This window comes from Nannospalax galili, unplaced genomic scaffold (genome assembly GCF_000622305.1).
Source record: "Nannospalax galili isolate Female #2095 unplaced genomic scaffold, S.galili_v1.0 scaffold323, whole genome shotgun sequence".
Lineage (NCBI taxonomy): Eukaryota > Metazoa > Chordata > Mammalia > Rodentia > Spalacidae > Nannospalax > Nannospalax galili.
The window spans coordinates 1491662-1506133 of record NW_008350329.1 but is presented as its reverse complement, the minus strand read 5'-3'; the positions used below and the strand labels follow the sequence as shown (position 1 = coordinate 1506133).

General features: G+C 37.6%; 1 protein-coding gene across 2 annotated transcripts in view; it reads left to right on the top strand.

Moving 5' to 3' along the window:
• Lims1 (LIM zinc finger domain containing 1) overlaps positions 1-5804 on the top strand; it is a 129380-nt gene extending 123576 nt beyond the window's left edge. For both annotated transcript variants that reach the window (XM_029570645.1, XM_008847572.3), the window contains exons 8-10: positions 216-264; positions 1840-1915; positions 5308-5804. In XM_029570645.1, the coding sequence (XP_029426505.1) occupies positions 216-264; positions 1840-1915; positions 5308-5422 (240 nt within the window). In that variant the 3' untranslated portion in view covers positions 5423-5804. The remainder of the gene's footprint in view (positions 1-215; positions 265-1839; positions 1916-5307) is intronic.
• Positions 5805-14472: the final 8668 nt, after the last annotated feature.

Here is a 14472-nt window from a genome sequence, read left to right as displayed (position 1 = left end):
GCTAAGGTTTTTTTTTAAGTGATAAAAAGTGAATAATTTTCGGTATAAGAATAATTTTCATTTTAACTAGTTTATTACTCATTTTCTCTCTGGTAAATTCTAGAATTTAGCTGCCAGCTATTTTTTTAAGTGATAGAACATAAATTATACTAAATTTAATGTTAAAAGCTAATTCTAACACATCTTGAACTTTTACCACTTGTTTTCATTCTCAGCTATTTGGTGATGTTTGTTTCCACTGCAATCGTGTCATAGAAGGTGATGGTATGTATCTGTGGGTATCTATGTGTCCGTTTGGTTTAAAAACCCTTGGGTGAGATTGAAAGTTGATTGCTACTGTTGTTTGTAATGTGGTCATTACCACTTACTTTCCTTGTCATATTTCTGAAGTTGTCTCTAGCAGTAGATGATAATGCCTAAGTTGGATTACTTGTTTACTATAGTACTGTCAGCCATGGCCAAAGTTTTGCTGGCCCAGCAATTGTGGAGCTGTTCCAGGTAGATCCGGAGACCTGTTTATGTTTCCAGTTTCTGAAAGTTCTGGCTGTAGTAGTTAGGAAGAGCCACTTTAACTCTATGATTACTAAAAGCTGGCAGCTGTGTACAGCCTTGCTAGGACTTACTGCCCTCATGGGGTAACTAGGCAGGGTAGATTGGCCAGAACAGAGAGGAAGCAGCTGTGTTTGCTAATGATCACAGAATTCTACCAGAAATTTCCTGACAAAGATCTTAACAACCTGGTTCTCAGCATGCTTTATGGTTCTCAGCAGACATCACCAAACTCAGGAAATACTTTGTGAAAAACTGCTCATATGCAGTTAGTGAAAAGGTTAGTTCAAGGAGCAGTTCATTGCAATTAAAACTTAACTCCTTAACTCCTATATGAGACATCTGACTGGTAAGGAGGTTACTTTATTATGTCAACTTTGAAAGAAATACTTCCCTACAGTTAAATGAGTTAAAGTGTGGCGTTTTTAAAATTTTTTATATGGTTCATATTTCTATGGTGGGCCAACAGTAGTAGGGACAGAAACAGCAGAGAACATGTTAGTCTTCAAGTCTTGTCAGAAAATCTCATCTGAGCAACACAATACAAGCCAGGTTGTCTACCCTCCACAGCACATAGAGGGATTGATTAGTCTTTGGTATCTTAGATTTGTAAGAAGGGGAAATGAAAGGTTAAGAAAGAAGAAAATAGAGCTTGGGAGATGGCTTAGTGGGTTGTGCAAGCATGAGGACCAGAGTTTGGATCCCTAGCACTCATGTAAATGCTGATTGGGCCTGATGGCTTCCCTAAGAGTCTAGTGTTCTGAGGGTAGAGAGAGGATCCCTGGAGCAAGCTGGCTAGCCAGATTAACTATATTGGCAAGCTCTAGGTTCAGTTGAGAGACCCTTTCTCAATGCGTAAGATTGAAAGCAATCAAGGAAGGCTCCTATTGTCAGCCTTGGGCCTCCAGATGCATGTGTACACATGTGTACCCACACACATGCTGGCATGTGTACACACAGAAATGTGCAAAAAAAGAAAAAAGATAAAAAATAATCTTCCCTAAAATTGAAACTTAACACCATGGAAGGCATTATGTGCTTGGTTTATATTTTTAATAGTGTGAGAAAATAGCCATAAATTAATAAAATAGATTGAGTCAAAGCACTTTAATGACATTGAGCTAAGTAAAATAAGATAAAGGACCCTCTCAAGAAAGAGATGTTTGAGGCCCTCCTCCAGGTTCCTGGGGAAGCAGCCACCTTTGTGCTTCAAAGTTGAAAACTGAAGCCTGAAGCCCTCTCTCCTGTAATGGAATGTTCCCGTGTGACCAGGTATCTCTCTCTCCTCAGTGGTCTCTGCCCTTAACAAGGCCTGGTGTGTGAGCTGCTTTGCCTGTTCCACGTGCAATACCAAGCTGACACTCAAGTAAGTCCTTGGTCTAGTCCAGTGAGACTCCTAAAGCCAAAAGCTTGCAGATGATATTTAAGAAAATATTCCTAGACTTTAAAGACCAAATTAATTGATTCCTATTTCTTCTTATGTTGAGGCCTTCAGAAAGTCAAAGTTCTTCCTTTAACTGTTTCCTGTTCTTTCTTCTATTCCTTCTTTGTTCTACTTAAAGGGATAAGTTTGTTGAAATTGATCTAAAACCAGTCTGCAAATACTGTTATGAGAAAATGCCTGAAGAATTTAAGAGGCGACTTGCCAAACGGGAGAAAGAAGCAAAGGATAAGGACAAGCAGAAAAAGAAAAAGCCAGTCTGTCTGTGAACTTTCTGTCCTTCTACCATCACTTTCATTGCTTCTCTGGGGTTAGTCCCTTGGGATGTTTTTGTTCTGCCTCTGTCCTTTTGTTCTTTTTTGGCATGTTTTTGTGGCCATTAGAGATTGAAATATTTGTCTTGTACAGAGTCAGTTCTTTTGCTTGACTATTAAGATTGTAAGGCTTATTAAAATCAACACTTACACTGGCTTGTGTGCACATTTGCTTCATCTGGGGACTCACCTTTTTCTAAATCATGGTATAGCATAGATGCCTCTACAATCCAATCTTTTAAATGATAATGGGGGAAAGTTTTAAAGTATTTTTAATCCTAATAATTGCTGCTGATCTTTGGTTTATGTGCCTGAAATTGTTTAACTGAGAAATTCTGGGTATTGAAAGTTTTTAAAGCCATGTATATTCATTCTGAGTTCTCCTAGCATGTCCTATATTTAAGTAAAGCCTATGTAATCACACAACAAACCAGCCTGTAGTGTTTGTGTGGGTGCTTTCCACCCGGCCGCATGCTGCTGCTTGTGAATTCACTCCCTTGAGTTTCACTTTGACTCCTGATTTTCACTGGATGTGTTGAAATCTTCGAGATTCTGTTGAATTACTGGCAGGAGTGTTTCATTTTTTTTTTCTTCACTCATGGTCACCATTGTGCTTTGAACTCTTACTGTTGTAGTCTCCATGTTTCCTTCTGTTGAAGAATTAAAAGGAGAACATAAACCTAGAACAATAATAACACATGCTAAACAGTCTCTCTAAAGCAGGAATAATGTATTCAAGTTTTCATCCCGAAATAGCTTTTGTTGTAAGAAAATATTGGGAAATTTATTTTAACTCAATTACTGTATTTAAATCAAACTGGCCTTGAAGCATTTAATTTGCTGGTTGAATTAGGATCACCATTAGTTTGTCTTTGAAAAACAGGTGGAAAGCCAGGCTCACAACGGTAGTCCCAGCACTTGGGAGGCTGAGACAGGAGGCTTGCTATAAATTTGAGGCCAGCCTGGTCTACATAGTCAGTTCCAGGACAGCTAGAACTACAATATGTGGCTAGGAATTATTATTGTTATTAACATTATTATTTATTACTAACATTGATGTTTAAAATTACCTCAAAGCAAATGGTTCAGTTTAATATACTTTTTTTAAAAATATTTTATTTATTATTTTTATTTTATGTGTATGTGTATTGTTTGCATGTATGTGAGTGCACCCATGTTGTGCAGTGCCACGGAGGTCAGAAGAGGGCTTCAGATTCCCTCTTCCGAAGGGAAGGAAGAGGAACTGAAGTTAAGGACGGTTTGTAGCTGCCATGTGGGTGCTGGGAATTGAACTCGGATCATCTATAAGAGCAGTCAGTGCTCTAAACCACTGAGCCATCTCTCCAGCCCTGGTTTAAAATACTTTTAAGATGCATTAAGAGCTATATCAGCAGGGGCTGATGGCTAAGCAGTTAAGAGCACAGACTGCTTTTATAGTGGACCTAGGTTCAGTCACCAGCACCTATGATGACTAACAACCATCCATAACTCCAGTTCAGGGGATCCGATTCCTTCTTCTAGTCTCCATGGGCACTGTATGACACCGATATGCACCTGTATGCATTCATACACATAAAATAAAAATTAATTAATTAAATTTAAAATATATTATTGTCAGCATATTTCATAATTATTGTCATAGATAATAGTGTACTACTGAGCTTGTTCTGTGAATGCTTCCTAAATATGATTTCACAGCAAATGAACAAGTTATAAAGTTATGTATTGACTCAAGAGTTGCAATTTCAGCAATAAGAAACTACTGCACCTACCTATTGTGAATGCATAAGAGATGATTAGGAGACATCCTAAAAGTTGTATTCTACAGATTTGTTTACAGATAGATTGATCATACGTGCTCTAGCTATTAAGGAAGAACTCAGTCTCCATACAGCTACCAGTCAGAAAACACCATGGGTGGGGTTGTTACCTTGTTGTTCAAGAATGACTAAACCAGCCTTTTGTCAAACAGCCCGATTAACCCATTATTTTATTTTATTTATTTATTTATTTTTAGGATTTAAGGTGATTTTTTTTTTAATTAGGAGATAAAAGTATACAGGGAAAGATAAAACCTTATAGCTGCCCAATTTAAAATACTAAGTAAGATTATTTTAACTTCAAAATGTAAAGCACTTACATTATAAAAGCCAAGTCTTCACTTTAAATAAATTTATTGGTGACAGGCATGGTGGCTTGCATTTAGTCTCAGCATTCAGAAGCTGAGGCAGGGGGATCACCATGCATTCTAGGCCATCCGGGCCTACAAAGTGAGACTCTGTCTCAACAGTTCAGAAAAGAAAAGGATTCTCCTGGCACTTTAAAATACCTAAATTATACATACATTAAATTTCCTTTTTAGCTAGCTGAATTATTAGCTATTTAGTGAATAACATTTAAACAACATTCCACATTCCCTACATATAGACAAGTAAGGACCATTTTATAATGGCTTTTTTTTTTTTTTTTTTTTCTCTTTTTGAGACAGGGTCTCCCTATAGCCCCAGCTGACCTGGAACTTACCATGTAGACCAGGCTGGCCTTGAGCTCACAGAGATCTGCCTACCTCTATCTCCCACTCCCAGTGCTAGGATTAAAGGCATGCACCATCACGCCTGACATAAAGGCATTATTTTTAACTGATACCATTTATCTCTTACATTTGTCATAATAAGAATTAAAATACAGCCGGGCGTGGTGGTGCAAGCCTTTAATCCCAGCATTCGGGAGGCAGAGGCAGGTGGATCTCTGTGAGTTCAAGGCCAACTTGGTCTACATAGTGAGTTCCAGGCCACCTGGAGCTACAGGGAGACCCTGTCTCAAAAAGACAAAAAAAAAAAAAAAATTCAAATTTCACTCTTTACTCTCATGAATATAGTTATCATTACATAGTACATTATGGTGTCTTCATTTATATATAGTTCAATGAAATTATATCACTTATAATATGTATGTCTATATTGGGTACACTTCCACTGATTTTTTTTTAATTATTATCTTTAGGAATAAATTTGTGGAGTTTGACATGAAGCCAGTCTGCAAGAAGTGCTATGAGAAATTTCCACTGGAGCTGAAGAAAAGACTTAAGAAACTAGCTGAGACCTTAGGAAGAAAATAACTTCCAGTATTTTTTTCTCTTCTAGGCAAAGATGGATTACCAACATTGCTTAACTTGATCTGCCCTTATTTAAAGTTATATCAGACCATTAGAGACAATGGTTTTCTTAATTTCCTTTTTCTTGTTAAAATTTATGCTCCTCTTAAAACACAGATGAAATAAGAATCTGCCTTTGCCTAGCCATAGCAGTTTATGGGCGTGTAGGCTATACAGCAAAAGTTACGTGATAAATGGTCATTTTTAACTAAGCTCCCAAAAAATTTAATGTAATTTTTCAAAATTAATGGAGTCAGCTTTGGAGCTAGCAAGATGGCTCAATGGGTAAAAGCACTTGCTGCCAAACCTGATGACCTAAGTTTAATCCTGGATCCTACGTGATGGAAGGAGAGAACTGATTCCCACAAGTTGTCCTCTAACCTCCACAGGCACTCCTTGGTATGTGTGTGCTTACATACACAGTAAATAAATATATACAATAGATAATTATTTTAAAGGACTCAGCTTTTACATGACTCAGATTTTTAAAAAACTGCAAAGATTGTTTTTCTTTATATTCCTAAGAAAATCATTGTCTGCTCATATTGCAGAGGATATAGGAAAGATAAGTAAACAGCCAAAACAATTCTTACACAGTCTTATTATGTTTATCAAATTAGTGTTGAAAGTGAGAATACAGATTACTAGGAAGAAAATATATTCAAAACTACTTAATTTTTTGTTAGATGCAGTAATAACCATTATGCTTTGTTTTCTATTTTGTTCTCATGAATTTCTTCATACAATTACTTAACATAGTTGTCATAGTTAGCTAATATAGAATCTTAAATTTTAAGCAAAAAAAAAATAATAATGTATATACACCAAGTATATGAAAATACTGCATACTTTATGATTGGAAAATGAAAGTATTTTTCAAATATATTACACAATTTTGTTTCTAAGCTTAATGTGAAATATGCAGTGTTCAAATAGGACATGAGATGAAATATTATTTAGCTTGGAATATATAACTTTTAAAAGGTAGATGTGAGCCAGGTATGGTGGCACATGCCTGTAGTCCCCGCACTTGGGAAGGTGGAGGCAGGCACATCAGTTCAAGGCTAGTCTTAGCCACAGAGTGAGTTTTAGGCCAGCCTGAGCCACATGAGACCCTGTCTTTAAAAAATAAAACTAAATGGATATGTATGCCTTTGTATTGCCTTTATAACTCCGTTAGTATCTATGCCTCATACATAATCAAACTTGCTTTGCCTTAGAAAAATACATACCTTAATCAGGAATTCTAGCTGTTTCCATAATACCAAGTAAAAACAAATGCCTTGATTAAGGTTTGTAAATTTAAATTAATTTGCCACTGGTATAATTAAATTTAAATTTTTTCTTTTCTCAGGAAGCTCATGAACATTAATTCCTGACGTGTTAAAATGATGTTGATATGTTTTAAGTTTTTCACTTCAAATTTCACAATTGGGTTTCATTTACTATAAGTAAGAGTATAAACGATATTTTTAAATTGAAAGAGAGTTGTATGAATATTGACTTTAGATCAAAATTAATGAATTCTGGGAATTCTAAGTTTTCTAAGAAATTTTATCCTGAACTGGACCATTCTTTTTGTATAAACTCATTATGCAAAGGTATGAACATTCTTTAAACATTTCTGCTACTGCTGTGTTATCTTTTTGTTGTTGTTGTTCATTTGTTTTTTGTTTACTTGCCAAGATATTAAGAGGAAAATGATCTGGGCATAGTGACTCACTTACACTTGTATCCCAGAACTTGGGAGGCTGAAGCAGGAAGAGTACCATAAATTGGAGGCCAGCCTAGGTTACAGTGTGAGACTTTGCCCCCCCCCCCAAAAAAAAGCCCACAAACAAAACGCTTAAATTGTTTTGCCATAAAGAATATCTCAGGGGCCTAGGAGGCATTTCAGTCAGTAAAGTGTTTGCCCTGCAAACATGAGGACCTGAGTTTGATCTCCAGCTTCCATGTGAAAAACTGGGCACAGCGGTACATTCCTACAATCCCAGTGCTGGAGAAGCAGAGGCAGGCAGATTGCTCGGACTCACTGCCCAGCCATCCCAGCCTAACTGGTGAGCCCTAGGTCCCAGTGAAAGACTAACATGAAAAAAGACAGGGTGAATATCTTCTGAAGTATGACACCCAAAATTGATGTCTGGCCTCCACAAGCATATACACAACACAAACACACACAGGAACAGATACAAAAAACTAATATTTCAGGATACTACTCTTCTGCCATTAAGATACTTGTAAGCATGCATTTTAAAAAATTGGTAATTCGCATTACATAATACTGTTTCTGCTTTCAGATACCTAAGTTGTAACCATTTTTTTTTTTCTTAATGTTCTTTTGGAATTAAGAGAATTTTAAGTGGTTAAAAATGTTACATAGTTTATGTTTCTTAGTATAAAATTGTCTTTGCATTTGACAGTAAGAACCAAAATTTCTTCAGTGTGCCTTTGTTAGCTGATAACGACCAGCAATGAATACCTTGAAAGTATTTATGAAATATACACACGTTTAGGCAAATAGGAGAGTTTGTAGTATAGCGTCTTGATGTTAAATTCCTACCTACTTCTACATCAGAAATATGGAGCAGAAAAGCAAGCACTTAAATACATTCTTAATTACTTTGGAGAAGCATGGACTAAACTTAACTGCCTTTGCTTACATGCTGCATATAGCTGGGCATCTCATAGCAACAGGCCCCATTGCAGTCTTTGCTCAGCTCTCTTAAAACATGAATTAAAAACAAACAAAAAAAACTTTAATATCAAAAAAGTGACAAATTTTCCTTCACAATACAGATAATTAACAAAAATTAAAATTATGTTTAACTTCAAAAAACATGAATTCATAGCTGGGCATGGTGGTGCACACCTGTAGTCCCAGCACTTGTGAGGCAGAGGCAGGCGGATCTCTGTGAGTTCAAGGCCAGCCTCCTGGTCTACATAGTGAGTTCCAGGCCAGCTGGGAATACAGGGAGACCCTGTTTCAAAAAGACCGAAAAAAAAAATAATAATTCATATTTCTTAGAAGTTTGGCTTGCTAGGCTCCTAATACAGTAATTTATCTAGATGCAGTACTTTCTCCCTTGATAGGAGTACTGTTGGAGCCTTTATATGTGGAAGAGGAAAGTTCAAATGGTATAAGTGGAGTAGAACACAAACTTAGTCTAGTTCTTACTTTTCATAGGATTTCACTGTCTGCTGACTTAGAGCAGTAAGTGTCTCTGTTTAAATTCCTAAAAGACAATCTGAAATAATTCATCATTCTTACCAAATTCCTAAGTGCTCTTTTTTTTTCTTAGTTAGCTTAATGTAGTGGGAAAATGGGTACCAGTAAAATACTCAAAGCCTTATTAACACTGTACCTGGAATAAGTCATTTTGCCTCATCCATTTGCCAAAGTAGCTATTCCCAAGTTACGGAAATTTTGAGGTAGGCTAATAGCATTCTTGTATTTTATTTTAGAATGTAAGCTTAATGGCAGGGAACTATATCAATAATTACACTTTTATGTAGCAACCATTGCAGTATACTTTTGGTGCTTACTAAATTTTCATGATTATTAATAAACTGTATGTATGATTTACTTTGACCTGGATTTGAAAGTTCAAATATTCAATGTAACATAATAGAAGCATTCATATATACGAATAAAATTAAATTACCTGAGTACTGTGTATAAGCCAAATCTTAGTACCTGTTGCATTAACTTTTCCTAGGGAATCCTGGATAAACACCTACTCACTGCAGATAGAGCACCAATGGCAGGCCACAGGAATTTTTCCTTTTATCTAGCTTGATGATCCAATGAGTTTACTGGACTTACTTCCAGGAGCATGGGTGAGGGGTTACTTACAGGAGTATGGGTGTCTCCAAAACAGCCACATCATGGAAAAACCCTACCCAGCAATGGGTAACATCCTTCCAGAGCTGCATAAGTGGAGTTCCACCCTTCAGTTACCTTTCCACCTCCTATGTACTCTAGTGCCTCTCCTGATCATGTGCAGCAGGGGAAGAACCACATGCAACTGGGAGTGGAGTGGGTGAAAGGGAATGAGTGGCTGGTACTCAGGTGAGGGCCCAATGGCCCTCCCCAAACTCCTGTGAGAGAACTTCAGTGGGCCCCATCTTGCTTAGGGTCTCTTGCAGGTAATCACAGCATCTTTAATTAAAATAGTAATGACTGTTAACTCTGCGAGGACAGTATTCTACAATGTCATATAAGGTGTTGGATATCAGTGCAAATCCTCATATTTTTCAATTCTGGGGTTCCAGCCCAGACCTGGTCTTACATTTGCTAGGTATAATAATTTTCTCATTGACCAAATACCTGACAAGAAACAATTTAAAGGATGAATGGTTTATTTTGGCTCACAATTTTAAAGGAGACAGTTTATCATGGTGAGGAAGTATGAGCCATCTTGCTTATATCTGGGCCAATCAGGTAGGCAGAGAGGTGTCACGAGGAACTAGGCACAGCCTATAATCCATAAGACTTAACATCTTCTGCAGCTAGGCCCCCATCTCCTGAAAGTTCTGCAGGGAGCCAACTGTTCAAACACAAGAGCCTGTGGGGACAGTTCACGCTCAAACCATAAGACTCAGTAAGCATTCTACCTCTGTCCTGAATCCGAGCCGTGATATTTTTCACATCTTGACACATGCATGTCTGAATACAAAATCCAGCCAGCCTGTGCCACTGTGCAGTGTGTTTGGAGGATACTCACTGCCACGGCATTTTGCTTCCAGTGCCCCCTCTTGGCACTGAAGCTGCCCTAAACTCCCTAAACTTGGAGATTCTTGGGGCTCTGAATGAGTCTTGCATTCCTTTTCCTACCCTGAGGTGGTGAGGTAGGCTGTCACATGTCTTTGTGAGAGTTGTAATGGATCAGACACAATGGCAGGGCCTCCCGGGGTAGAAAGGCTTCCTAGAAGAGCTGGATGGTATGAGAAATAGAAGCTTGCCAGGAGGCAGCAATGGGCCTCCCATGCTCTCTCCATTTCCTGCGCCAGCATTTATCTAGGCGCCCAAGCTAATAACAAGTTGACAATATTTCTTCTTTTCCCTCAACTTCCAGGTACCCCTCTCCAAAACCCATCATCCAGCTGTGGAGAGGTCCAGGAGACCTTTCCTCTGTCTCTGTGAGCACCCACCAGTTCCAGGTTGAGACACTCACCTGACTTGTTATCCATGCTTGGGTTCACCAAGACAAGCAAGATGAAGGCATTGGACTTCCCAAGTCATCAAGAATCTTCACAGACAGGCCTCAAGCTGTTGGCAAATGAGCTTTCTTGTTCCAGTGCTCATGCCCAGCAGGATCAATTCCCAGACTTTTTTGTGCCCCTTGTGATAAATGTACCCTTTTCAGTTTTGCGACTCCATTCAAATATCACCATTCCTGTGCTACACCACTCCTGTGACGTTTTTCCCAATTTACTGAAGCACAGGAAGTCACTGTCTTCTTATTTTTTTTGTGTACCTCTGTCTCAGCAGTCATGGTATACACTGTAAAAGTCCTGGTCTGTGGCCCCACCAGCAAGCTGGCTCCTTCAGGGGAAGAGCTGTACAGTTTTATCTTTGTGCCCTCTGCCAGCCAAAAATCTACACCTGCCAGGCTTGGCAACACAGGGATAACTTATCTCAAAGGAGAAGAACAGAGGAAGAGAGAAAAAGGAAATAGAAAAGAGAAGACCCTGGTTCTATAGTCTTTGTGCTGTGTTTTTTTGTTTGTATTGTTTTTTTGTGTGATGAGATCACCTATGTGGCCCAAGCTGGCCTTGAATTCCTGGGCTCAAGCAGTCCTTTCTCATCTCCCAAACTGCTGGGACTACAGATGCAAACAAAAATCAAGCCATGACAAGCTGTCACTGCAGAAAATTCTTAATGGAATACTTTATAGGGAGGAAGAAGAAAGATAGCTCCCCTCGTGTGTATTCATGAAGATGTACATGCAATAAAAAGAACAGATAAGGCTGGGTGTGGTGGTGCTCACCTTTAATCCCGGCACTCAGGAGGGAGTTCAAGGCCAGCCTGATCTACATAGCGAGTTCCAGGCCAACTGGGGCTACAGGGAGACCCTGTCTCAAAGAGATGAAGAATAAAAAAAAGGAAAGAAAGAAAGAAAAACTAGACTCAGGAAAAAAAAATCCATGTCAAACAGCAATTCAGCAAACCCTCAAAACTTAGAAAAGGAAAAGAAATACCAATAATTCAACTAAACAAAACTTTACCAAAAAAAAAAAATCATAGAAAATAGCAACCCCCTTCCTATATATAATAACCTTAAATGTAAATAACCTCAACTCACCATTAAAAGATGTAAACTAATGGACTGTAAACACACCTAGCCAGCAAAGATATTTTAAAAACCAATATTAAAAACAATATGGAGAATAAATTGCCAAGCAAATGGAAACCATGAACAAGCAGGCATAACTGTTGTTAAATAAACTTCATCAAGACTAATAAGAGAGAAAAAGGGATACTACATATTAATAAAGGAAACAATTCATTGAGAAGATAAAAGTTATAGACATTTATGTTCAGAATATTAGAGCCCCCAATTTTATAAAGCAAACGCTGAAGGCCATGTAGGTCCTGACAGTAATATTGGGGGACTTCAATACCCTACTTTCATATTTAGATTTTCCAAGCCAAAAACAAGCAAAGAAACCTTAGAGCTAAAAATACACTATCGATCAACACAACCTAACATACATGCAGAATATCCCGCCCACAGACAGGGAAGACACATTTTTATCAACAGCATATAGAACTTTTTCTAAAATCATACACTAAGACACAAAGCAAGTCTCAGCAAACAAAACAAAAAGTTAATTCCTTGTACCTATCAGACTACAATGAAATAAAAGAAATTAATGAGAAACTACAGAAACCACAAAGATACTTGGAGACTAAGCAATACATTTTTGAATGAACAATGGGTCATCCAATAAATCAGATGAAATTTTAAAATTCCTACTGAAAACTGATAATGACAACCTATCAGAATTACTTGGATGTAGTCAAGGCAGCCCTAAGAAAAATGTTTATAGTGATAAGTGCTTACTGACATTAAAAATCAGAGGCTAGGGTTGGTGGCACTCAACCATTAATACCAGCACTCGGAAGGAAGAGGCAGGCAGATCTCTGAGAGATTGAAGCCAGTCTGGCCTACATTGTGATCTCCAGGTCAACAGTGGCTACAGGGAGACCCTGTCTCAAAAAAAGAAAAAAGGTCTGAGATATATGTATCAAATAACCCAATGTTGCACCTCAAATCTCGGGGGGGGGGGAAGCCCAGCTGATCCTAATCCCAGTAGACAGCAAGGAATAATAAAGAGTATGGAAGAAATTAATGAAATAAAGACTAAAAGAACAATACACAAAATCAACCAAAGAGTTGGTTCTTTGAAAAAGTAAATAAGGTCAACAAACTTTTAGCCAATCTGATGGAAAGAAAGCAGGGGAAAATAAAAATTAAAAGAATTGGAGATCAAAAGAGTATCATTACAGACTACAGTGAAAACACAGAAAATTAGAAATTGCTTTCTAAACTTATACTCCGAAAGCTAGAAAACCTAGAAGAAAGAGAATTTCTAAATGTGTATCATCTACCAAAAAAATTAAATCAGAAGGTATAAATTATAAGCTGTGAGGTAAAAACTGTAATCAAGTCTCTCACAGAAGAGCCCAGGACCAAATTGACTGCTGAATTCTATCAAATTTTCAAGGAAGATCTCATACCAATTCTTAGCTTCTCCCACAAAATAGAAAGTGAGAGAACACTACCAAAACCAAGTAAAAACAGAAAAATACACACCAATTTCTTTGATGAAACATAGATGCAAAATTTCTCAAAAAAAAAAAAAAACTTGAAAACTGAATTCAGGAAAACATTAAGAAGATCTAGAAAAAAAATTCATGGAGAACCACAGAAGACCACAAATAACCAAAGCAATTCAAAGGAGTAAGAATAGAGCTGGAGGTATCACAATACCTGATCTCAAATTATTCTACAGAGATATAGTAATAAAAACAGCCTAGTACTATTATGCATTATGACCACGTGGACTTCATCTCAGAAAAGCAACGTTGGTTCAACATACTTAATAACTGTAATGTATAAACACACATAAGAAAGAAACCACATAATCATCTTGATTGATGCCAAAAAGGCATTCCACAAAGTTCAACATGCCTTCATAATAAAAATGCTGGAAACATTAGGAATAGATGGAGCATTTCTCAAAATTATAAAGGCTATATACAGCAACCTATAGCCAACATTACATTAAGTGGAGACACGTTGAGATAATTTCCTCTAAAATCAAGAATTAGACAAAAGGGGCTAGAGAGATGGCTCAGTGGTTAAGAGCACTGGCTGCTCTTGCAGAAGACTCGAGTTCAATTCCCATCACCCACATGGTGGCTAATAATCATCTGTAACTCAAGTTCCAACACCATTTCTGACCTCCACAGGCATTGCATGACATACATATATGCTGGCAATACACTCTAAAATAAAAAAATTATTTAAAAAAGAATGAGACAAAAGATGCCCACTCTCCTCTCTCTTATTTAATAGAGTGCTCAAAGTCTTAGCTATAGCAATTAGACAAGAGAGGAAGAGGTCAAACTGTCCTTATTTGCAGATAATATTATTCTATACTTAAAAGAGCCTATAGAGAAGCTGGAGAGATGGCTCAGTGGTTAAGAGCACTGGCTGCTTTTGCAGAAAACCCAGGTTTGAATCCCAGCACCCACCTGGCAGCTAACAACCATCCATAATTCCAGTTCCAGGGGATCCAACGCCCTCTTCTGTCTAGAGCATTGCATGACATGGGTACAGTTGCATATATGCATGTGATGCATGCATACAATTAAAAATAAATTTTAAAAAAAGACCCTATAGAACCTACTAGAAAACTCTTAGATCTGATAAGCATAGTTAAAGCTGTGGAATACAAAAATCAATATTTTTTTAAACCCAGTAGCCTTCGTATATACTAACAAT